Genomic DNA, 26558 nt, shown 5'->3' with positions numbered 1-26558 from the left:
AATTTGAATTTCCCGCACACGCGCCGACGTCATCGTACGCGCCGACGTACACGCTACGGAGGGAGAAGCCGGCCGGCTTCTCCCTCCGTAGCGCGTACGCCGTCGGCGTGTTCTTCCTGGAGAGGGCACCCGACACTGGAGGACGACGCTGGAACACGACGCTGGATGATCGCAGCGGGACCAGGTAAGTGATCGATAAACCCAAACTTTTCTCACTGTATTTTCATAGTGAGAAAAGTTTGGGGTTATCGATAATTGTAATTATTTTAAACCCGAACCATGGTCGGGGTTATCTCTCAGGTGGTTAAATTAGAACTCCTTGTTTATGTTTATGTATTTGATTTATAGATCCTATTTTGGTAAATATTTATATATATATATATATATATATATATATATTCAGTCTGTGTCGCTATTCGATAGTTTCCCTGGCTTCCTGCCTGGAAATATGTTCTCAGGAGGACAGGAAGTGAGATGAAATATTCCTGGATATCAGTAACAGAAGTCTTAAGAAGCATTTAATACCAAATCAAAAGTTAATAGGAAGTATGTCTATAGAAATGTATATTTATCTATTCTACATTTTAGAATTCAATATCCGATAGCTGACTTTGATCTGGGCAATGGGCAAATCTTTTGAAGTCAACTCCAGTGTCTAAACTAACTACTGGTGACTGCTGGAAGTACTCACCCAGTGGGTCAATCATTTTCCAGAAGACATTCATAAGGGAACCATCATTATTAGTGTGGACAGCTTCAGTTACAATTGTGTAAATAGTAAAGAAAAACTGGTATAGCCGGCAAAGACAAACCCAAAATTCCTCCACTAGCAAAATGCACAGGTGGTACAGAGGCCCCCAGCTCAGAACAGAGACTAAACCTCTATGTGTAAAATTCAAACAAGATTAATCCTTCAGGACTGTTGCAATAAGACCTTAAAAGGTAGAAAAGCAGAAGCATATCACTGAGGGAGACTTCAACCTGCTCCCAGAAGTCTTGCTAGCATGCTGAACATCAAAGCAAACTGGGACCTGATAGCAGGATTCTATTGGAATCCCTTATCTCAGAGCAAGCGAATGCTTCTCCTGTGATTGTCTGAACTGCCACCTGTCCCAGGCATCTTTGAAGGCGATGCAAAGCTTGTGATAGATCTGACCTCCTTGAGCTGGGACCCTTTTATGTCTTTCTTCATTTTCTGCTCAGTTACATTTTTACCCTTGCAAAGCCTAGTACATACAAACAATGACAGATCTCCCTCTTGACTTATTTTTTACCCAGTTATTTAGAAAGAGATTGAGAAAAAAAGAGAGAGGTAAAAAAAAAAAAAACAATGCTTAGGATCAGATTATACTCCACCCCACAATATGGGGGTTGTCCTCTTGAGACAAGCTTCCTATTTTCAAGTTAGAACTAGATTTCTGCTGTGAGAAGAGGCTTTTGCAAGCATACTCCTATTAACTGAAAGCCAGAAACTGAAAGCTGCATATCAGAGATAGCTAAACACATAAAGCCTTATAGTAAATATGTTTAAAGCAGCACTGCTTCACAAGAGAAGAAAGGAATCGCTTAAAAAAAAAAGTATTTGGTTTTGTAAGCAATAACCTTGCTTAACATCAGCTCGTTCCCCAAGGATCCTAACATAAAGCCTAATTGTTAAAAAACTGGCACATGATAGAAATAACTTGGCTGTAAATATAGATGTCAATGTCCAGGAGACAGGTTGGATAACAGTCCTCTTATCCTTGGTTCTTGATACATATATGATGCAAATTAGCCTTATACAACAAAGCAGATATTAATATTCCATGATATGTGTTATAAAACGTATGCTATCTTGTCCAAGGTCATAAAACAAAAAATGAAAATTATCTTAAGATGAAACATAATTACAATTATTCTATCAACCAAAGTATTTCAATAAAAAACAGATAATAAAATATAATTATCTAATATCAATTGTATAGGTTCCAATTTGTTTCTAGGACATTTTTAAAATAGGATATTTCTAACCATATTCCTAATCTTCATTTAAGTCTTCTCCAACCTGGATATGCCTAGAACAGCTTTGTTATCATCCTTCAATAATGAATTCTTGTATAATGTACAAATCACCTCAACTGACCCAACTAAATTGAAATACATGAATTTACACTAAGGTATTCCTGGATCTTATTTATGTTTGTCACTGGTACTCAGAGTACTTGTAAAAATTATGGCATAAAAAGGAAAGTTTGGGAAGGACTAATCCATGATATGGCCTAAGGAGGTAAGCTTGGGCAAGACAGACAAAAACTAACCGGACATGGAAAAAATGTTCATTTATTTGCTTTGAAAACAAAGTACAAAGCACTTTTTCTTCCAGATTTATCTGAAATGTTGGGCATTTAGATGTTAATTGCCAATATTGCCATATATATGGAAGAAGCCGTTTCAGTCTCTATTTTCTTCCAGGTAACTCATGGTGAGTACATTAGCTGATTATCACTACTGCAAAGGTGCCTCTATTGCAAATACTTAGTAGTGTTGTCATGAGATATAAGTTATGTTTATTCAAAGATCCAGACAGGCTCAAGCTCATCCCCGAGCTACTCTCAGCAAGGGAGCACATCCCCCCTGCGATGTTTTTATTCCGCACATATGTTATGGATGTTTGCAGTAATGGTTACCATTCCTCGGCAATGAAAGTCTTTCAGTTATGCCTGATAAGTGGAACTCCCTGAGAGAACACAACATTCCACAGACACATTTGAAAAAAAAAAAGACATAAAAAAAAAATTCTGTAACACCAACATTTCACAATAAGAAGCATAGACGCTCCTTTCAAAATTAATTTTCTTTTTTTGTGTGTGCTTCAGGAAGCTGACCCTTTTCTCTGAAACACAAAACATTCATAAATCATGGCTGCTAACCTTAAGAATACATAACTTCAGGGCACATTGTTCATACTACACAATCGGAGTACTATACAAGTACATGATTATTGACAGAATCCTATGTTGGACAGAGGGGGCAGAGCTCTGCTGGGAAAGTTTCAGAAACACCGTACACATGGAAAAAATTAGTGTGTAAAAAACAAAGCTGTGCAGCCTGAGTTTAAAGTAGCTGATGATGAAATGGTATTTTTGTGTATAAAGTATATTAAAGTTTACTATCAATATATCTTTCAAACAAAATATTACTATGTTCCTGGGCTCTGAACTGATATTTCTCAGTCTGTCTCCACCAGGTATCATTAGCTATCCTATTTATTTTTTTTTCAGTAGCTGCTGTATGTCTAAATGTATACAGCGCTGCATAATATGTTGGCACTATATAAAATTCTGTTTATTAATATTAATATTAATAATAATAATAATAATGCACATGGCCAAAGACCAATCCAATGTAACAACATACTCACATTATATCTATGGTATCTATGGTATATCTAGGGTAACCTGATGTCTCTGAACTATATGAACAAACCCTATTTCAAGTGGTTGATTAGGTGACTAGCCAATAGAGGGGAAAATAAACAGTAATGGGGCAACAATATTAAGGAGTGAAGAACAGTGGGGGGAAAAATAGTACGTGGAGCAGATATGCCGGATTTTATTTGAAAAATCTAGTTAACTTAAACATAATCTTTGAAGAAGTCCTAACAGTTTTCTTCCAATGAAAACAAATTATTATTATTAACAATAAAAAATAACAATAATATTAATAATAAATAGATAACTCTACTTCTTGTTAGTCCCACTGTCATGGCTCAACCACTGTTTCCCCACCAACACCATCACAGCAGGCATCTTTATGAAGGCCTAATGCACGTGCATTAAGCTGAAATGAGATGCATTGACCAATGCAATAACAAAATAAAATCTGTTTCTAAAAGGCTCATGTGTTCTTTGTGAAAATGCAACGTGTTAAATTTAATTACAGCATAGCTTGTTAAAGAAATTTAAAAAAATGTGATGCTTATACATTATTCATAATAATAATAATGCACTAAAACATGTACATCAACTAATCCAGTGTGTTAAAAAGGATCACAATACACATAAACTTAAGCGCATTTAGGGCTAAATGGCAACATCAAGAAAACCTATTCTGGGATGCTGAAATTCACATACGTTCTGTACACAGGCCAAAAGACGGTATAACACCAAATAGCTCAACAATTGACTTAAGCCTAAAGATTGCAAGGTTTAAAAAAAAATCTGTGTTAATGTGCCTATCTGGATATTTCCACAGAGTTGGGGTGACCATACCCATGCAGATAGACTTCCTGTGATAGTTCACTAGTCCTTCCCTAAGCAGATGCCTTTGTGAGGCTTGTTCTCCTCTTTAAAGCCTATATGGCACCCTTTTACCTGCATCTTCCTCCCGTTTCACTGTCTGTGTCTGTCATTTGCAACCCCTAATAAATGTACAGTGCTGCATAATATGTTGGCACTATATAAATACTGTTTAATAATATCAATAATAAAAATAATCTCATCCTTATCCTAAGCATTCCAATAAAACTAAATTACGTAAAACATGTTTACAATTTAGTAAGTGCAATAGTTTTTACTAAGCATGCTACAGCAGGTCTTTACATGGTTAATATTATCAAAGCGTGTCAATGGGGCACACAAAAAGCATACAAATGCACTGCATCCATATTACCAGGTGCTGCATAGTCCAGGTGCTAGTGTTTTCCTGGCTGCATTTAGCAATGACTACAGTGGTCACAAAAGCCTGACCCTCTGGGGATACTAAGAAAGTGCTGTGCAGAGTCTGCAATATGCCAAATGGCATCACTGGCACCTGTGACACATTTAAGAGGTGACACTAAAAGCTGGGATGGGAGGAGGGGGGTGTCAAAGTGGCATTTGTCATCAACAATGTTTTCTTTGCACATTCAGATGCAGAGCTCTGAAATTAGATCATTTGCTTGTATAAACCCCCATGGCTCTCTGAAAACATAGTGGAATGTACAAGCATTGGTATAGAGTTTTATAGCTTAATGAGAAGCAGTTAAAGTGATCTCACCAGCTTTAAATGAACACAGCTAACACCTAAACTCCAGTGTTTCATCAATTTCTGGATATTTTCACACATAAAGGCAAATTGCAAACTTTGAAACATGGCCAACTTTATGGTTAGATTGGTTGAAATGTAAACTTTTCCTTGCAAATCTATCCAATGCTTAAAATATTATCTCTTAAATCAGGGGTCATCAAACTTTTTTGGCCACCAGGTCATTTCAGGGGTGGGCAGGAGCAGACTAGGCTGGATTCTCTCTCAAGTCCCTCCCTAATGGCTCCATCTCCCACCAGGAACGCCCCCCTGAAGGGAATTCCCCCGGCCGGCGTTAACACTTCCGCCTCCGGGGTAAATAGGGAACGTTACCTCTCCTCTGTATGCATTGTGGAGGAGAGGGAATTCCCTTCAGGGAGACCGTGCGGCAATAGACCGGATCGTTCAGGGGGCGTTAGGCTGGAACAAACTACTGGCTAGTCCGTATCTGGCCTAAAGGTAAGAGTTTGCCGACCTCTGTCTTAAATTATACTAATAATACTAATACAACGCCAATACCATTAAAAAATAAAGACAGAAATAACTGCACACGTTTTAAGATGTACACTTATTGTGGTATGCACAAATCCAAATCAACCACACAGTCAGTACAAACTGCACTGTCAATGAGCCCCTCTGACTCTACAACAATGGTAGACAGAAGTGTTGTTTGCCTTTAGCTTGTAGAACTCACAGCCAAACAAACTTTAGTCATTGCAGTTCTTTAGTTGTTATACACTCAATGGGATGCACAATTTCTTCTAATTGTGGCCGAGAATATGACCTGTTATTAGCTGGAATCTTAACTGAACATTAAAGCTGTGTATACTTCATATATTAATTTTTAGTAAGAGTTTCCTAAGTAAAAAAAAACATGTGTTGCCTCATTATTGTAAAAGCAAGGAGTGGTGAAAATTATTAAAGTTGTAAAGCACTTTGATCTGCTCCCCAATGAGTGAGCATTTTTTGTTTTTTGCTGCTTACCAACTAATGAAGGGATAACGCCAGCTTTCATCATTGCCGGTTTTTCCAGGAAAACCCATGCACTAATCAGCTGTCCCTGCTAATCAGTCATCTGGTCAATGACCTTTTCACATAAATCTTCAACTCTGGCTGCATTAAATGGAGGCTCTATGATCGGAAGGGGCCCGATTTGTGGGTTGCCAAGTGTCTTATGGAATTGGAGGCCAAAAGGTCAAACAGCAAAGTCATATCCTGCCCTGGTGATAAATCTGCAGTAAAAGGCGAGAACGCTAACACTTCAAGATGCACTTCATTACCAGGGAACAGTTTGTTTTTAGTCCTGAGTTTAACAAAACATTAATTGTCCTTCTCCTTGTTTGTGTTAATTAACAACACTTTACCTTGTTCTTGTTCTTTAAAAAATAAGTATTTACAAACACATGTTGCATTTTATGTGAACAGGAATTGAGCAAATGTCTGTTCTGAGCGGTTTTGAAAACTTCATATAGTATTACATATTATTTGATATATTTGCCTAGAGTGCTAAAATGTCAGAGGGTAGATGTGGATGCGCCATTCTCACAGTCATTGCGATACACTTTGATGCCTGTACATGTAATAAGTATCAGAGCATTAGGACATATAAAATGATAATTGAATGGTGTGTTCGGCATTACATTTTTTAACTGAGACCTTCAAATGATAAGTTGGTTCTATTCTCCTTTTAGTGGCAGAGGAAAGGATCAGTCATACTTGTTCTTATATTCTAAGAAGTTGTATGTGTGATATTACACAACTTTACTAGCAGTAAGAACTACTTATTGGACACAGTCACACAGACACAGTCAGGTCTTCAGGGGACCCCTTATATTACTATATCCACAACTTACAGTACATTAGTGTGGTGGTCAATAGGAAGAATGTCTCTTAAATCGCTGGCTAATGGGAAAGCAGCAACCCTTGGAATCTGCTAAAACTGTGCTCGTTGCTCAAGGAACCCGTAGCAAACTCAGGGGGAACCCCAGTTTGGAAACATAGATTTTGATTATAAAATAAGCAGTATACATGGCAAAAGAAAAAAATGCAGTTCAATTACACATGAATATCCAATAACTGCTTTGAGGAACTGTTGGAAATTATATATTAAGTAAACAGAAAAAAGTAAATGCACACCAAATAAAAAACAAAATACTACTACTTACGATAGTGTGGATCGATGTACCCATTCCTTGGGTCCATTGCAAAAACAGTGCTCCGATACGGAACAGAAGGTTCAGGTAGATGGGTTATAGATCCATGGATTTCTTTCTTTATTAATGAGGCCCTTTCTTCACTGGATGTAGAAGGCTCCTCACTGATTTTGCTGAGACCTTGCCCTCCCTGTGGCTGCATGGTAATTGCATTTCTTCTTTCTCTGTGATAGCTCTGAACAGGACTTTCATCCTCTGGAAGAAATGTAAAGCAAATGTAAATCAAAAACATGAATTTTGTTGTTATGTAATAAATGCAAACAAACAATAAGGGTGTAAAGTTTCTTTCTTTCTATGCCAAAAATAAATAAATAATCAGTTGCTGTTGAAAACATTCCACTTTTGCTCTATTCATTGCTCTAAGTTTTTTAAAAAAGTTTAATTTTCTTCATATGACCTTGAAAGAAGATGTTTAGTACACAAGGAGAGAACATACATGTCCAATAACCATATTAAAAGTTTTAGGAACCAGAAGGGCCATGACTGGACTGACAGATAAGTACAACTCTCCAACGTCTATTTGTTAAATGCAAGAAAAACAGAAGTACAACTTACTGCAGTTATTCCCCATTTGTACCTTTTGTACAACGTAACTCTTTTTTGTCTGTATAGTTATTTATGGATTCTAACTTTTAGACTTTTAAGCAAACATGCTATAATAGCATAAGATATTTTTATTTTGGATAAACCTAGAAAAAGAAAATACTACTATACTACTACCAAGTTTTTTTTTTATTTTTAAATTGCTGTCTCTGACCCTGTTGAGGAGATTTTACATCACTTTTTGTCCTTCTGACAGCCTGTGACAGCAGGAATTGAGAGGAGTAGTCCTAACTGTGGCAGGAAATCACCTGACGTGTTACAACCCTAACCTTGAGAACATTACTACACTAAAGAAACTGAGTATATTATTTTGACAAATGAGTTCCTGATTTGCAATAAAGTTTTCACTTAGTTTAGTGAATTCAGAGAAAATTTACTTAGCAAAGAAAAAAAAACTGGACTGCTTGAACATGATTGAATGACTAAAGGCAGCACAGCTCCCTACATTCACTAACTGAAGTGAAAATTCCCTTGTGCACAATTCCTTTAATAAAGCAACCCAAGTGTGTTTTGTTGGAGAAATTTCCCGACAGCAAGTGATGTCCCCAGTGTGGACAAAGTCTGCAATAAAAACATGGGGTTCTGTGCCTTCTCCATTCTTTCGAAAAGTAAAAATGAAAATGTTTTGGCTGGAGCTTGGCTTTTAGTTTTTACAGTTTTGTTTTTACCTTTGACTATTAAGTAAAAAAAACACCTAATTCTAACAGCAGTAGTTGCCAGCAGGGATAGCACTGTTTATATCCTTGCCAATCATCTGTCTGGATAGGTCAGCTCTAAGGCTAACACCATTTAAAGAAGCTTGGCTTTCTCACGTAATGCAATCAGCCAAGGAGACCTGCTGAAAAACAAATTTCAAAGCCCGGGCTCTGTAAAGCTAGAAAAAGCCAGGCAGAGCTGAGTTGTATATATTGTATCACTCTATTCTGGCTGATGATGGGCATGGGAACCCCCCAGTGATTTTTTCCCCATATGTTTACTTGAGAGAGGATACTGACACCTAATTTACAATAGCAGAAATGGCCACTTGATGGCATGAGCTCTATACTGCTAGTATGGGAAAATAAACTTAACTGAAGACTACCCTGTTTCCCCGATTATAAGGCACTGTCTTATATTTTTTGAAATGCCAAAATATGCCCTAGGTCTTATTTTCAGGGGATGTCTTATTTTTCCATGAAGAAGACTACAGTACACATTTATTGTTGAAAGTCACTCATGATCACTCATGTTCCGTTGATTGTCCCCTTCTGATCACTCATGTGCCGTTCATATTCCCCTTCTGATCACTCTATGCCATTGATTGTCCCCTTCTGATCACTCTATGCCATTGACTGTCCCCTTCTGATCACTCTATGTAATGCTTGTCCCCTTCTGATCACTCTATGCAATGCTTGTCCCCTTCTGATCACTCTATGCCATTGATTGTCCCCTTCTGATCACTCTAAGCCATTGATTGTCCCCTTCTGATCACTCTATGCAATGATTGTCCCCTTCTGATCACTCTATGCAATGATTGTCCCCTTCTGATCACTCTGTGCAATGACTGTCTCCTTCTGATCACTCTATGCCATTGACTGTCCCCTTCTGTTCACTTACCGGTAATTAAGTGTAGGGATCTCCGTTAGGGCAGGGATCTCTGTTAGGGCAGGGATCTCTGTTAGGGCAGGGATCAGCAGCTTGCTTCCTAGTGCAGAATGCCGGCTGTTACTTTCAGTTTCACTCTGCACTGCAGCCAGGAGCAGACACGTGCTGCAGCCAGCATCAAGGAGACACACACAGGATCGGATCTCAGAGCATGTCTTATTCACGAGTGAGTGTCTTTTTTTAATTATTTTTTCAAAAATGGCTTATTTATTGGGGATGTCTTAAAATCGGGGAAACACGGTAAGAGACCCACTTTGTAGGTGTGTACCTGAGGGAATCAAAAAATTCTACTGCCAAAAATCCTAAAGGTAGTCATAAAAGAACCAAGAGGAATCATGTGACATAAACATTTGTAATCATTATTTAAATCTCATTCAGAATGAATTTTTATTCAAGACTTTCCCTACACTGGTCATAAAGTCAGTATTTTAAAAGCAATCTAACCCTGGCCACCCTGTGTACAAATAAACAAAAACTGAAATATTCATAGGCATACATTCTTTGAAAAAAACAGAAAGCCATTAAAAAAATCAGCAGACTCAATTGTTTTAAAAGTTTCCTCCTTGCTTTCTATCAAATGTCAGAATCAACAGCTCTGCTATGCAAAAATTCACACGTGTTACTACAAAAGCTGACAACTCCAAATGTGTGTCCTGGCATTGGTTAATTGCTCTTGTATTATAAATGAAATGAATCGCTCTTGTATGAAATGCTGCTGTCTAATGATAAAAAGGGTTGTGATGGACCATACATATACAGACAAAGATTCATCTTTTAACCCAAAAAGCAGGTGGAATAAGTAAAGCTTTATACAAATGTAGGTGGAAAAATTAAATGTGAGCTCCTGATAAACTGCTACATACACCGGTAAAACATTGTGATGTTTATTACCTTGCTGCTTTATAAATTGAGGGGTTACTGTTTGAACAGATGTTTGAAAGATTGACAAAATTATTTATTGGCTATGTAGAGCAAATAGTAATCATGACACAGTATATCTATTTTCCAAAAACATTTGTCAAATGTAAAAGTATCTGCAAGTAGAGAAAAGCTTTATAAATTGTGGGGAACGCATGTAAAGTCAACTGTGCTAGAGAGATTACATATATCATTAGGGATTCAATCTCCCAGCATGCAACAGGGAAAGTTAAAAGATACAAATAAACTGCACATTTTACAATGTGGAACTGAAACTACAACAAATCTTTTTATGAATTTTTTACCCCTTTCTCATTCAATAAAAAACTAAAGGTTTATCTTGAATTATGTTGCTAATTATAGCAGCTTATGCTGTGTTTTATTACAGTGTTTACTTGATAGTGCTTAACTGTATAGCAAACCAAGAAACAATATGAGACAACAATGACGTGTGTGTGTGTGTGTGTGTGTGTGGTGTTAATATATATATTTAAATAAATATATATATATATATATATATATATATATTACACATCACTGTACATTAAATAGGGGTTGCAAATGACAGACAGACACAGACAGTGACACAGGACCCTGTCCTCCTGTCCTGGGCTTACAATCTGGAGGATATATTTATATTTATATATATATATATATATATATATATATATATATATATATATATATATATAATCTCTGTTTTAAGTTTAGTGTTAAGTTATTAGCCTATCACCCTGGCTGTAAAAGAACAGAGAATTACTAAGAGTTTTTTATTGCAAACAATAAGTATTAGCAGCTGTGACATTACAATGTAAGGGAAAGAATAAATCATGGCATTTTTAGCACGTAGGTACTGATTTATGTCTTCTGGTTCTATAAAAACACATTAGTTGTATACAAATCAGCTACATGAACTATGAGGAAGAACAGACACCACCACTCTTTTAATTTTGGGAAAGTCTTATCCTTTATGTATGCTCATTCATTCCCGTTTTGAGAACAGATCATCATGCAGCAATAGTTTTGTGTGCACACTGGCAAAAGGAAGGGTGAATTACATGTTTCGATATAAAAAATTTTTTACCCCCTTAGAAATGAAATGTCGACCTCATAGACAGCAAAGCCAGTTACAAATACTGTTACAATATACATACTTAAATATAAGTCACAATGCTGTTTTTGATAAAGCTATGACTCAGTAAAATGTGATTAATTATTTCCGAAAGCCTTGATTGAAAGTTGTAATTGAGGTCTGTTCTGTTTTATCTTAACTTCACAAACAACATCCCTTAATTGTGGATGAAATCATGGAAATTAATTCCAGGTTTCTGTCGAGATTAGCAACTTAATGTAGGCTGATTTTTTTACCAATTATGTTCAAATAGTTAGACTAAAAAGCCTTTTCAAACTTCTCGAACTTTATGTAGTTCACAATAGTCTCATAGTATTAACACAGTAATGAATTTTTTCATCAAACCATGGCGGTATGATATAATTCTTGTTAATAGAGGTTCATAAAAAAACAAATATACATTTTACAATTGTTAAATTTGCTAACCTGGCAGATTTTTGATGGTCAGACAGATAAAACACAGGCAAAGTAGTAACCCAAACTAACCAGCAGGACGGGAGTGGAAAAGGGGTGGCCAGAAAATCTACAGCAATGTACATATTGACAGGAGCAGGGAGCTGATCTCTTTAGCCTGTTGCTTCTCCTTTACTTTCCAATCATTAGGCTGGAAGTGTGTACTGCATGTGTTGTCTGGAAGCAGTCCCTGGAATACTGTTTATTGTATAATAACTTTGTTTTGCTGGTTGCCTAATGTTTGAAAAATTCAGATATTAAGTATTTTTATCTCTAAAACCAAAGGAAGTTATTTTGTAAACTGAGCAAGACAGCAGTTTACATCCACAATCCAATAGTTTCTTTGGCTAGGATCATAAGATTTGTTATCAGGTCCAAGGTTTTAATGCCTGTGACCATTACAAAGTGGATGCACTTTCTCCAATGAACCATAACAAACGAGGAGAAACTGAGGGAAACTTACAAATCTCTAAGTAAGATAAAGACAGAACTTTGCATAAGAGAGACATCACAAGAGAAGTAACCAAGAGATAAAAGTAGCCAGGAAGTGACTCGGCCAGACGCTACCCATAACACAAATAATACTAATAAATAAATGCAAATTCATTTATGTGACTATACACACTCCTACAGGACACAAACAAATCATAATCATTTCAAGCGTATCAGCGTATCAGATTTAAAACAAATTTTAAAAAGGGTCCTTTTTCGTAATTCATAAAAGATTTTTCATAATGTATCATATATCAGTAAATTATAGGACATTTTAAAGGATCATATTAAAGAACATGTTACAACTAGAGCTAAAAATAATACTTCTGTATTTTTAATGCTGAAATATACATTTGATGTCATTTTGATGTGTACTCAATAGCAATGAAAAGCATCTGCTTTGTTTCCCTGTTCTCAGGTTTCCTCAGAATGACGCTGAGTTCAATCAGGCAAACATTATGTTAAGAGTTCGCCTCATGCCCCACATCATACAACTACTTTTGAAAGAGGCAGATATGAACTTGACAGTGCACGCACTCCAGAATACAAATAGCTAAGGGATTTGCAAGATTTTCCCCCTCTATGCTATGAGAGAAAAAAACTTCCCCAGCAATAATAACGTCTGCTGTAAGTGCTGCAACCACTTCAGCTGGCCAAAGACGAGAGCTGCCTAATCTTGTTCTGTTGAACTGAATTGTTCAATACGTTTTTAAGAGGATATGTAGACAGGCTGCGCCAAGCCAAATTATTGACAGAAACATACTGTCCGCCATGGCAACAAGTGGGAGTCTATTGCAAAAATGTAAGCAAACAGCCCACTTCTCCGGCAGTATGTGCCAAAGGATTTCGACAGCCAAACACAAGACAACTGTTACTGCTTGTCGAGGGTTTTCAGCAGACAGCTTTAGAGGTAAAAGCAACATCCGATCTGCTGAAATGTTCTTCCCAGATGAATGCCTTACAGTTTAAGAAAGATGTTCGCTTTGGGATGTTTTTCTTTCCACATATTCCTGATATTTTAACACACATTTGCAGACACATGTGCTCATAAACTAATCACATAAGAAAAAAGTTTGCACATTTAAAGAATAAGCAAAAACAGAACTAGTGTTTTATATATTTTTATATATATATATATATATATATATATATATATATATATATCTGCCTAATCCCATTCAAGTCAGTGATTGATTAAATAGTGATAAAAGAAGGCTTCATGGGCAATTCTAACAGTTTACTAATAAGAAATGTAAAACTTATTGACTATTATCTCAAGCAAACTTTAGTCTTCAGAAACTGCTGAAGTATTTGTTGCTGCAGGTAATGTGAACGGTACATTTATGTTAACTATAAGTTCTAAGGATAATAAATTATTTTGGAATCTTCCAAGGAAAAGACTAAATTATTAGTGGTTACTTATAGCAATGGCCAAAGAGGGTACAGAAGTAGACTTAACCTCTGATGTCAATCAGCTAATCATTCCTTTGTCACACTCATAGACAAATGTATATTTTATAACAATAACAGCAACATTGTAAAGGGGTCAACAGCATGCAGAAGATGATCTGGACAAAAGATGCTGAGAAGCAATGAGCAAGTGTTAACTTTAGCTCAAGTTGTGTATGTATTTTGCCAGTAGAGGGTCTGTACAGGAATGCAGATTATCATACAGAGGAAGCGGAATCTATTCTTTGCCAAATTTGTGACTGCACAGAGACTGCTCATTCACCTCTCCCCAGCCAGAGAGCTGCTCAGCTCAATTCACCCCACACAAAGGCTGAAGACCAGACCTCAATGGACCGAGTGAAACATGTTCAAAACTAGGCTCTCTATTGTGACTGAATTTCTTAACATCTTTTCAAAAAGCGGAGAATGCCTTGAGGCTAAAGGAAGAAACAGGCTAATGGTGAATTGGGAATACTGAGCAAATTTCAGAGCCCTTTCCTCCTAGCTTTTGAGGTTGAAAGCAAGCTCTTTCCTTTCAAGTTTCAAAGTCCTTTTTCCTCCCGCAGTGTCACAGAAGGATTTGAAAAGAAGGTAATTGTGCTCACACTCTCCCTGATCAGAGCTTACGTCCTATTTCTGGTATTTCGAAATACTTCTTGCAATAATGGTGCATGTAGCTCAATCCCTTAGCCGTCCTGTACTCTGCAATTGCTCATTAAATGAACAATTGCTGGTATAAAATGCCTTTTATGTTCAAGGTCTGGATATAAGATAAGCATTCCAGCACTCTAAATTTGGTTTACTAAGGAAACTCGTCTCCATCATTAAATCACAACCACTGAAGTCAGTGTATGAGTCTATCCCAGAAAAGTAGAAGGTTGCTGTATGTACACTACATCCAAGACATTGTACAAATAGAGAATAGAGCACATACATTTACCTCCTAGGAACTCACTGCGCTCGCACACACACCAAACAGCTTAAAGTCACAGTTCTCAAACACATACCTTTTCATTTTCATATAACACATAAATGTTCTTTAAAAATGTATATGTGTTGTAACAAATGAGGCCTGGCATGGAGGATGAACATAATTAGAGTAGCCTCACTTTACTTTGAATTTGGTAAACTTCTGGACTTTTTCTATCTGCTTGTGAATCAATAATTGAGGTGAATATATATTATTGTACTGTTGACCATGCTACCATATGATGTTATTGACTTGTGCACTAATGGAAGTTTGATCTGATACCGATACTGTCCCTTTTGGCCTCCTCCATGGGTCTAATGTCAACACTGACTTGACTAATTTAGTTTAAATTGTCAATTTTTGAAGTTTTTCACTTAAATTAGGTAAGCAGTTTTTTAAATTTAAAATAATATATTATTTTATAATATATTATATATTATATTATATATATATTATATATATTATATATATATTATATATATTATAATATATAATAAGTTGATATACAAATTTAAAGTATATTGTATGTTTAGATTTGAAACAGCATTATCATACCATTATAAATAAAAAAAATATTTTTAGATGTTTTAACCTATTGAAATATCAGTAATATAGCACAAACACATAAAATGCCTTTACTGAAACCTAATATGTAAAATCACATTTAGTAGGCCAAAGGTTGGAATGGTGCTCCTGGAACCATATGATATCAGTTAGGAGTAAAAAAAAAACCTAATGGGAGCCCTTTAAGTGAAAAGGGTCCTGGCTTAAAAATGGCATGTTTAAATTTATCAACATATGCATCTGTTCTCTCTGAAAATAGCTGTCTTTTCTTCATAAGACATCTGGGTTCCATAAATTCAAGAAGTGTACAACATGCCCTCCAAATTCAGTTACAGATAATTTACATTGCTCTCTTTTTCTCAACAATATTTAACAGAAAGGGCCTGGTATAAATTGTAATACAGACAGATTGATTCCTACACAGATAAACTTAAGTATACCTTAATCAAACTTGTGCACTTATCTAAAATAATAATATATACCTGAGGAAAAAATTTTTTTTCTGTCTAGTTTTTACATATTTTAGAAATTTACATGCAGAAACAGTATTTATTTATTTTAGGTATATATCCAACCTGAGTGGTTACTATCTAATTAAGCACATTGTTCCTCTTTGCACTGCTGCATCCAGGTTCTTTTCCAGCTACTAATAGATATAACAGAGATAACTTTCTGACTACTATGGAATGAGAATGATTACAATAGAGGACTGCAGACACATTTTCCATTTCTCTTCTAATTGTGAACTAACTTTAAACTTCATTTTCTACATTAGGTTTAGGCAACATGCAATAAATGTTTTTGAAGAAAAAATAATGGGGCCAGACAACTTCTAAAGTAAAAATACAACTATTGTTGTAATGGGCCTCCTAAAGTGACTAGCGACTCAAAAACCCACACATTAGACATTTTTAAAGGTTTCCAAGAATGGAGACGATAGACTATTAAAGCTTGATCAGCCAGGTTCTCCAATGATCTATCTTCTCCAGTTCCATCGTAACAATAAAACATATTCTTAAAGTTAATGTAAACCCTAACAATGAACATCTCCTATTTTCCTATCCTGTAATAATGTAATCCATTAAACTTGTAACTTTTTGTGCACTCTGCCTCACTTCTGCACTGAAATCCCAAGCAGTGTTTTTAGTCTTGCACAGTTATCAGTGAACTACAGAACACAACATAAGGAGAAGGGGGTCTGCCATAAATAATGTACTGCAAGTGAGCATTGTTACCCCAGGACAAGAAGTTTGTTACTGTTGGATAAAATAGGTTAAACATAGGCAAAATGTCTAAAAATGTATGTACCAGCCACGTTAAAAAGACTGGTAAGCTGTAATATATTACATGTTGAATCAATGGTTTGGATAAACTTCAAGATAAATGCAGTATAAGTATAGAAATCTGATAACTTCACAGTAGATAGTTTATTCCATTTCTTTCAGGTGAACCAGCAAAAGTGTTTGCAATTCCAAACAAATAACTGCATCCTTGCAAAACAAAATCTATTGCACACCTGCAGTTTTTTTTCTACCTAAATGACCTTTAATGTATACAGAAAGACTATTGGTCCCAACAATAAACTCTAACCCATTTGAAGACTGCCTTAACACAACATATATAACCCCCAAAGGTTGCTCTATCAGCAAAACAAAAAGTGGTGTTACACCCCTATTACACTGTTTCAAGCTTCAAAGCTTGTTGCATATTAGACGTAATATCCAGCTATGAAGTGCATTATAAAGAATGGAATAATAGTAAAAATAATTATTGGAGAATTCCTTTGATATTAATACAGGTCTTCATTTCTGACTTGAGAGCTGTATGATATGCCTTTCTTTAATTTCTGCATTGGTTTTGTGTAGGATTCCACAAAGCTTCCATTAAGGCTGTTTGTCATCATTTAGAGCAAGAGCCTAATTAATCACATCAAAAGGGGGTTACCCCAAGTAAAAAATAAATAACATAAGGATACAAACATATTTCCCAAAGGGCTTACAACAAGGAGTTTGCTTTTTGTGCATTAGTTCTTATCATTAGGTAGCAGTATGAGTCAACTTACAGGGTATTTGAAACCTAAGGGAAATAGAAGAGTCGCTAAGCCCTTCTTAGTCTATAGATGTGTCATAATATCCACTGTGGTACTGGAATAGTTAACACTGACAAGGCTGATGGATTTACCTAGGTCTAAAAACCCTCTCAAGCTGCCTAAACCTGATAATTAGCTCTGCAATAAGCAGTTTAACTACAACAGTCAAGCGTGAAAACGCTTTTAAATACAGAATATTAGTTCATTTCAGTGAAAAAGAAGACACAGCATAGTGAGTGACTTGATCACTGAACAGCTTTCATGGCTTATAGCTCCAATATACTTTTAAATTATAGTCTTGGTTTCAAGATTTAATTCAGCATAGGAACAAACTATACATATGGAATGGCATATGATGATAGATAGATAGATAGATAGATAGATAGATAGATAGATAGATAGATAGATAGATAGATAGATAGATGGATAGATGGATGGATGGATGGATGGATGGATGGATGGATGGATGGATGGATAGATAGATAGATAGATAGATAGATAGATAGATAGATAGATAGATAGATAGATAGATAGATAGATAGATAGATAGATAGATTTGTAGCATAGTTGGCAATCAAATATAACTGAGAATTACCATGCTAGACTCTATAATTTTACTTTAACTGTGCATAAACAGTGCTTCTGTTCACATGACTGCACAATACCTTTTGAATTCAGTAAAAGAAAGATAGTAGGCCTGTAAGGCTGAGAACTCACAATGATAAAATACACATAGGCAGGTGTATGCTACCACATGTTGTGTGCATGTAGTGGTCCCTCTGCAGTGATCTGCCACATCAAAAGTACAGCCCTGCAGTTAGCAAAGCTCATGTGTGCAGAACCACTGCAGAGTGATCACTGCTCTTATACAGAGCCTCCGGCCTGTCACACAATCCTTATGCTGGTGAACATTTGTAAACAAAACACCAAAAAAGTCAACACTTTCTGTTTAAAGACACTAAGACTTTTTTGGTATCATTTTTTAGAATACTTTGGTTGGTTATGTTTGGTTTGAAGTAATAATTTGGACCACTAATTATTTTAGGACACAATAATTAGAATTTGCATTAAAGTATATCCCAATCCAAGAACAAAAAATACTCCAGTTTACCAGTACATACATATGTTGCTTAGCTATCACCAAGTAAAGAGAAATACATGTTGATGTTGCCACTGCCCCTCAGGAAGTGTGTTATTGGCAGAATGACCAGGTTAAAAAAAGGAAAACATAAAAAAAAGAAAACTAATGCAGCCACACAATCTATGTACAGATAAGCTGTGACATATAACATTTGTGTTTTTAGGTTTAGATGCACTTTAACATTAGGCCATCCTGAATCTTTCCATTACATCACAAATAAATTTAACTCAATATTAAACCATATACAAGTGTAAACACTCTGCAACAATTCACTTGTTTTACAAGCATTAGGCCACTAGATAACTGATTGTGAAAAAGATGCTGCAGTGCTGTTGCAAATGTGAAACTGCATTCTTTGCACTAGATATGCAGAGTCATTCTTGTGAGTATGAAGTGCGAATCGGTTTAGAGAAATGCCCCAGTAGGTCATCATATTTAACGATCAAAACCCCATATATGAATTATGAAGCTCAGACTTCAGTCTGTACAATTTGTTCTGTCTGTAAAATGAGCCACAGACTTTTCAATCTAAAGTGCATGTAAACCCGGTCTTAATCCAGTCTTTCCAGCATCTGTAACCAAACATCCTACAAAGAACAGCTGCAACATGTGTGTGTTGGCACAGAGGCTTGGCATGTGCCAGCAGGCAGCTTGTTTATTAAATATTTGAGCATGAAGACATTTTTTGTTCCCATATTTCCGCCGGAAGAGACTAGGACATTTGCTGTTTAATGCTGAGACACCTGTTAAACCTCATTTATGGTGATTGCCAAATTGTATACAAGCTAGAGAACAATTTCACCTATATACAATCATATATATCCCATATACAAAATACTATCATATATACAATTTCTATAAATCAAAGTAGACACTTTGACCATTCAAATTAAAATGTATATGTGGAAATTACGGAGCAAGTTTAAGAAGCAAACTAAACGTGTGCATTAATGTCTACAGCTTTTCTTGTGATACTGTCCGCTTATCCTTTTACAAGAATCTTTTCTGCGCTGCAATTGTATGCTGCAGTTTTTTGGACTACTGTACATGGCTCTAAAGGTTAAATTACATGTTTAGTACACATCAGTGAATTTACACCTAGCATTAAAAACAGTGACAGCAAACAAAACAGTGTTTACAAATCCAATTTCACCGATGCAATGGCTGCTGGAGATTTGCTTGTGGGTAACATTATTTGAAAGCTTTTTTTGTACATTTTTACTGTTACATATTTCAGGACCTTATTTCTCAGTGTGACTTGTAGATCCACCTTAACACAGCCATAGTGTTTCAAAAGTGTGGTCACAAACCCTGGTAATGACATTGAATTGTTCTCAATCAGTCTGAACAAACTGATTGTACTGAAAAACAAGAACACTAAGGCACAGGCGCTAAGCATAACTGCTGAACAAAAACAGAGCCTGTATACATAATAAGCTAATATGTTGGAGATCACTGGATACATAATGAGCAAATAAGGTAGAGGTCAATGAATGGAGTTCCCCTCTTGAAGAGAATGATGTGGGGCTGTGGCTGTAGCTGTGGAACATGTAAAAGGCGGCTGATAATTTTAAACCACCTAAACAATTCCTATATATCTCAACACCATTGGTCTGGGGAGCTATGTGCCTCCAACATTACACACCTTCTGCAGAAATTAGAATGGACCACCAATCTTCAGTTAGATTTCTAATATACTGTATAATAGAAAGAAAGCAACAGGAGGCATTCAGATACCCCTAACTGAAGGAAGGAAAACAACAAGGTAGCCTGCAAAGCATCCAGGAACTATAAAGGAAAACATCCTCATTGGACCCTTTAATAGATATATCACTGGGTAACTTAGCTAAGAATCCACTAAAAATAATTTTTGAGGGACTAACCTTTTCATTTCCATTGTGAGTGAAAGATACTAAACAACAAGAGGTTTATTCCTACAGTAATTGGAGGCAGGCAAACCATTGACAATGCACCCTTTCATGGTATCGCTCAACCACCTGTCATTCATAGCCATGTGACAGATTGTGACTCTGCTTTGTCCATCCCCTTCATCGATAGTCTGGTTATTGATGTTGGGGCCGCTGTCGATGTGTTTGTGTCATTGAGCTAAAATTGGCTTCAGGTTAGCTCTGTGTCTCAGCAATGGCATTAGATAACTAATGAAGGGACAGGAAGGACAACCTGTAGTGTATTTAGACCCTCTAGGCACCACAGATCAAGTGACCAAGTTAAGTATGAAGGAATGATCTGCAGTGTATAGGGGGTATATAGGGGAAAGCACAAGGGGCATCACAGTTGTCAGTGGCTGATGATCACTCTTATGTCAGGGGAAAGCTGATTCTGTGGTTGGGCTGAGCAGGGAGGGAACAGACACCAACTGCAGATGTTTGTTAATGACTGTCTTAAGTAGTTCTAGGTTGTCGTGAACCAGGTAAGGCAGGCAGGATGACTGCTGCTATGTGCTGATAAGATTATAAATTTGCTATTCATTGAAAATAGGTCCTATTTAACATTTATGCTTGCACAAGAAAATGAAACTTGCTTTTTTAAATGCAGTACAAGGTGTTACAACATGTAACAGTGTGCATTAGGAAAATAAAAATAAAATGTTTTGATTCCTGCTGTGAAAAAACACATCAATGATTTCAAAAATCATATCAAAAAAGTAGTGTGATTGCAGTGTAAAACCCGGTGTGGTAGAAAAAAAGTATGCTTTAAGTATGTTTTTATATCCATAGGAGCCCATAATGCTAAATGCCCATAGGAAATAAAGGAGCACACAGATGTTCATTGTTTGTTGAAACACACATTACCTATGCTAAGTTTAAAATCTGAAATCAAACACCAGTAATCGTAGATCATCAAGTATCTTGGTGTAATGAGAAAGGATCCACACCTCTCTAAGGTTGCCTGTCCCTGCAATACATCCACTCATCACTCCCATTAAGAACTATTTGATCATTAGACAAACGGGTTGATTAGCATTTTACTGCCATTTCCCACGTTTGTTTATAAACATATCAGAACAGAGGGTGTTGTGACTCTGTATAAACACATCAAATCAGGAAATGACTGAATGAGATAAGGTCTATAATCAGATAAGTTTCCACTTTCTAAAGGTTTTAGTTTGATGTGCTGGACAGTTCTCACAGGGACAATACCAAACGTTCTATACTTCATGACCAATATGAGCACACTCATGAACTCTGGACATAATAAAAGAACACCAGTAGTCATTCTTTCTGTATTTATTGCCAACATTTCATGAAGATGAGTGTAATATTGTTGATATTTTTTGGAAGCATTCGCATATCCTTAAAAAAGTAAAGCAAATTGAATCAGTGTTAAATTCACCTTGCAGAGTGCAGAGTACGTTGATGAATACTGTCATCTCAAAATATTTTTGGGGCCAACTAAAAGTCCAAACAACCAATAAAAAGAAACAACTTTCCTTCTGCCGCTAATAAAAAAAAACACTTCCTTGAAAATAATATGTAGACAATATTTTCATGTACAACCTCTACCAACCTATTACCAGAACACAAACTATGTCTTACAACAGCAATAAATATTTTATCTCACAAGCACGCTGCTACAAAACGACAAGACTGATTAACATTTCTTTGCCAAAGATGTGCAGCATATCAGAGAAAAAAGGAATCTACATGTAAATGGGAAAACACAATAAAGTGTTGCACAAAAGCATCCACAGACATTCACTTTACAAAAAGAGGCATAGGTGAAAGCTTTGATTTATGTAGCCTTTAAAAAAGTAGTGTATTGCTTTTGTTTGGGAGACTGTACATTGTACTAGTATGCTCACCTTCCATTAAGGTATTGGATGAGGATGGCGTTTAAAGCACAAGACCTAATAGACTGTTATTTAAAGTAGGCAATGTAATTCAAGAATGCATGTCTCCTTTCAGTCTACCATAGATTTAGTATTAACTTAGGTAAAGCCTGGGTCTGAAAGGCTGGATGAGGGCTTGGACATCAGTGCTGTTTCTTGGGGGACAAGTTTTTAATTACTCTTGCTTTGAACACATTTATATGCGAAATGCCATGTTTCTTGGAGTGATGGCCCTGTCACACAGCATCTATTAGAGAATTACATACTTCTGAATAGTGAAAAGGGAAAATTATACTTCTGTACACTATACATTATACATTTATTTGGACTGATGTATTAAAATTTGCAACAAAAAACATCAAGCTAAAGCAAAGAAGTTCTCTACAGTAACCAGTCTGGATCCTTGTTCTTGAAGTTAATAATAATTAAACTATATCTTTTTCTGAATAGCTCCATCATTTTTCATCTTTTCACACTTTTGTCCACCAGTAAAAGGCAACTCAATGACTTTTGTCAGTAAACAATCGATTAAAGTGAACCTGTCATGGGAGAAATTCAGGGTCTGTCATTATTTACCTTATTAAAAAAAAGGATAGTTGCTTGGTTGGTATGCTGAACTTTGGTTCTTGTACACTGATCTGGAACAGATATCCAGATTAGGAAGCCAGAGAAAAAGCAGAGGTCTCCATCTGCAAAACTATTCTCTATCAGCAACTCAAAAGAAATGAGAATACTCACTTTAGGAAGATTGATTGACTGTTTACTGAACGTATGATTATCAAATTATGTCAAAGCAAATGTTTTTTTTTTTACCTGCACCAAATTTACTTTTCTGGCAGACAATGTTCATAAACACTTTAATTGTACTGCTTTCACACCTAGAGGTGTGGGAATACCTACTCCTCCATGTGAGTTCATACATTGCAACAGGATGCACAAGGCAGCAGAAGAAACATTTACGTTCAGCAGGCATAGTACAGTACATGGCTAGTCTTTGAAGTGAATATTTTCTGCACCTATGGTTTATGAAATCCAACAGTATTAAAGCAAATAGGACAACAACACAGACAGGACAGGCTGAATTTACTGGAAATCCAGCCAAAACTTTTTTTTTAACTCTTGAAAAAGTAGTTAAGGGCTAAGACCTTTAGTGAGGTTAATGCCTAGAATCTTAATTGCTGTCTGTGTCTCCTAGGTGATTTTCCATTCACTTCTTGATGAGTCAATTGAAAAATTAAAATATAAATTACTCCAGAAGATTATTTTAGGTGATACTTTTACAATAATTCAGAAGTGCCTAAAGATTTCTGTGTAACTAACTGAAAGTGATTTACTGCAATTTCTGTTTACTAACCCACAAGATGCTAAAAGCCTATTTATGGAGTCAAACTGCTGCATAATCCAAAAACTCCAGCCAATTATTTGACACAATGTCTATGTATAGACATCAATCTTAGAGTGGAAAAGTCTTTTATTTCTGCTGTTTAGTCCAGATGTATTGTTCACTATCCCCCACTAATAAATACAAGGAGAGCACTGAATTCATTAGGCTAATTCAAAATTTTAATCAATTTTTTTCTCTACATTTATCCATTCTATCTGTTTGACCACCTACATACCAAGCTGTGCATTAGCAGGTCGGGGTAAAACCTTTGTGAACTTCAAAAGAACAAAACAGGGAGGAGGTTGAAAGTTATTCCAAGATTAAACAGCAGAGCCTTCTTATTCATTGGCTCTTTACAAAGACGTGTTTGGGATACAGAAAAAGAAGGAAATAAGCTAATAAAGAGGAGATCTCCTCTCCTATCCATTTTTATGGATATTTCTAATGAATGAATTGTGACAACAGTACACAAGTCCTTAAACAGTCCTTGCATTTTAATGTAAATGAAATAGGGCAATTGAAGAGAACTAAACTACTCTATTTGCTCCTAAATGAGACTTTAAAAGGTACTATGTAAATTGTATGCTTTAAGCCTTTGATGTAAAGTGCTAAGAAAGTTAAGGAAATGTAAAGTGAACCAGCATATTGAGAAACCTTCAATTAACAACATTTGTCTTACCATATGGAGGTTTCCCAATATGCTTTAATAGACATTATAACAATAGCTACAATAATTTATATTTTGTTTTTTACATTTAGCATAGAGTTATGTTAATTTATTACTCCTAAAAATCTTTATGACATATGACTGACTATGGCAGGGTCATTAGATTGTAAGCCCCTGTAAAGAACAGTTACTGACTTGACTATGGACTTGCTAAAGAGCAGCATAATATGGCGGCATAATATGAACACAAGTTAATAATATTATAATATTGATGCTGGACATAAGTTATCACTTAATCTATTGACATATAATAAGATTTAAAATTACAGTTAAATCACGTGCAATTAAATAGATGTTTGCAACAGACCACAAATATTAGATGTACTATCTACTTTATTTAGGTTCAAATTCACTATGATGATTACCCAATCAAAAACACAAAAAATGCCTTTTATCAATCTGCATTCTGACAAAAAGGTAATGTTAATTATCATTTCCATAGGTTTTTATTCAATAGACATTTTCAGAAATCCACTGTGTCAACCTTTTAACAGTTGAACAATCGACGTAAAAAGGAAACCTTAAATCACATTCAGCATGTAAGTAGGGAATCAACTAAAGTAAAGACACATTAAAACTACAGCCAGCCATGGTTTTTATTAATTATAATTACTGCCACTAATTTGCACTGAATACCTAATACTTTTCTGAACAAAAAAGAAAACATAAATATTGGAGAATACTGGCATGCTGCACATGTATATGAGTGTAAACATACACACTTATACAATTTAAATAAGTGAAACTAAGCCTGTTCTTGTATGCAGAGATAAAAAAAAAGTATTAACAGCTGGACTGTTTGCTGGCTTTTTTTAATAACTGTCTATATTTATGGTGGTATACTCTTTCCAAAGTCGGTTAAAATTAAAACCTTATATGGAGGTGAAATTTTTTGACACTACCACAGAAATTAAAGAGAAGGAAAACATTGAACACAGTTCATCATATCAATCATGCTGCATACATTCCAGATTCTTCTAAAATACTTCTAGATGTAAAACTGAACTCCAGACAAAAAGCTAAAAACATTGTTAAAACACACTGACTGATTTATGTGGATTCAGCAATTTACATATTTTATTTCATAAAGGATTTAGAGTTCAGTGTTAAGTCAGTGTTTTGACAAAGGCAAGCACAGCCAGAATGATGATGTCTTTTTCGCTATGAAGTTCTGCTGTACAGTTCAACCACCAACCTACTCTCTGCCTGTGACCGGAGAATGACTGGGAAGCATTACACAGAATAGGTCATCTTTCTGTTCTCTCCTCCTGTAAGCATGTTCAACAGATGACCGAAGACACTGAGGACAGGCACCATTTACCTTTTCTATTGTGGTCGCAGGTGTACCTTAAAGCCCATACCCAATTCAATCTAGACACTACCAAACTAGTTCATCACAATTTATAGATCAAAAACCCCAGCTGGCAAAAGAAAATGCTGAAAGGATAATTTAATATTTACTAATAAGGATTTAGGAAATTGTAATTCTGGTAATGCTTGCTAGACACCCATAGTAGCCACAAGTCCTACCTACATCCCGAAGGATTCTTCAAGTTATAATTTCCCTATGGGCTTCTAAACTGGTAAGGCCAACCAGTGCCCAGTAAAAAGCTAAGTAACTGCTCATTCACAAAACTATTTTCCAACATTTCTCATACAAAATGGTATTTCACTATTTTTTAAGCTTTTTTAAGCCAAATCAAAAAAAATCTGTGGCACATTTAAAAGTAGATTAAAGATACGGTAAGTAAAATCTTTCTGCCTGCTATCATTGGTGAGGCATCAAGACAACAATGTCCGTATAAAGGCTATCTAATATAAGTTTGGCAGACATGTATATGAATTTGTGGCTATATTAAATACATGAAAATCTAACAGTGTTTGCT

At 35.8% G+C, this 26558-nt stretch overlaps 1 protein-coding gene across 2 annotated transcripts in view; it reads right to left on the bottom strand.

The window, feature by feature from the left end:
- GLI3 (GLI family zinc finger 3) overlaps window positions 1-26558 on the bottom strand; it is a 124801-nt gene that overhangs the window by 74843 nt on the left and 23400 nt on the right. For both annotated transcript variants that reach the window (XM_072412167.1, XM_072412166.1), the window contains exon 3: window positions 7209-7451. In XM_072412167.1, the coding sequence (XP_072268268.1) occupies window positions 7209-7451 (243 nt within the window). The remainder of the gene's footprint in view (window positions 1-7208; window positions 7452-26558) is intronic.

The sequence above is a fragment of the Pyxicephalus adspersus genome, chromosome 5 (genome assembly GCF_032062135.1).
Source record: "Pyxicephalus adspersus chromosome 5, UCB_Pads_2.0, whole genome shotgun sequence".
In the NCBI taxonomy this organism is placed as follows: Eukaryota; Metazoa; Chordata; class Amphibia; order Anura; family Pyxicephalidae; genus Pyxicephalus; species Pyxicephalus adspersus.
This window is presented reverse-complemented; position numbering and strand designations above follow the sequence as displayed.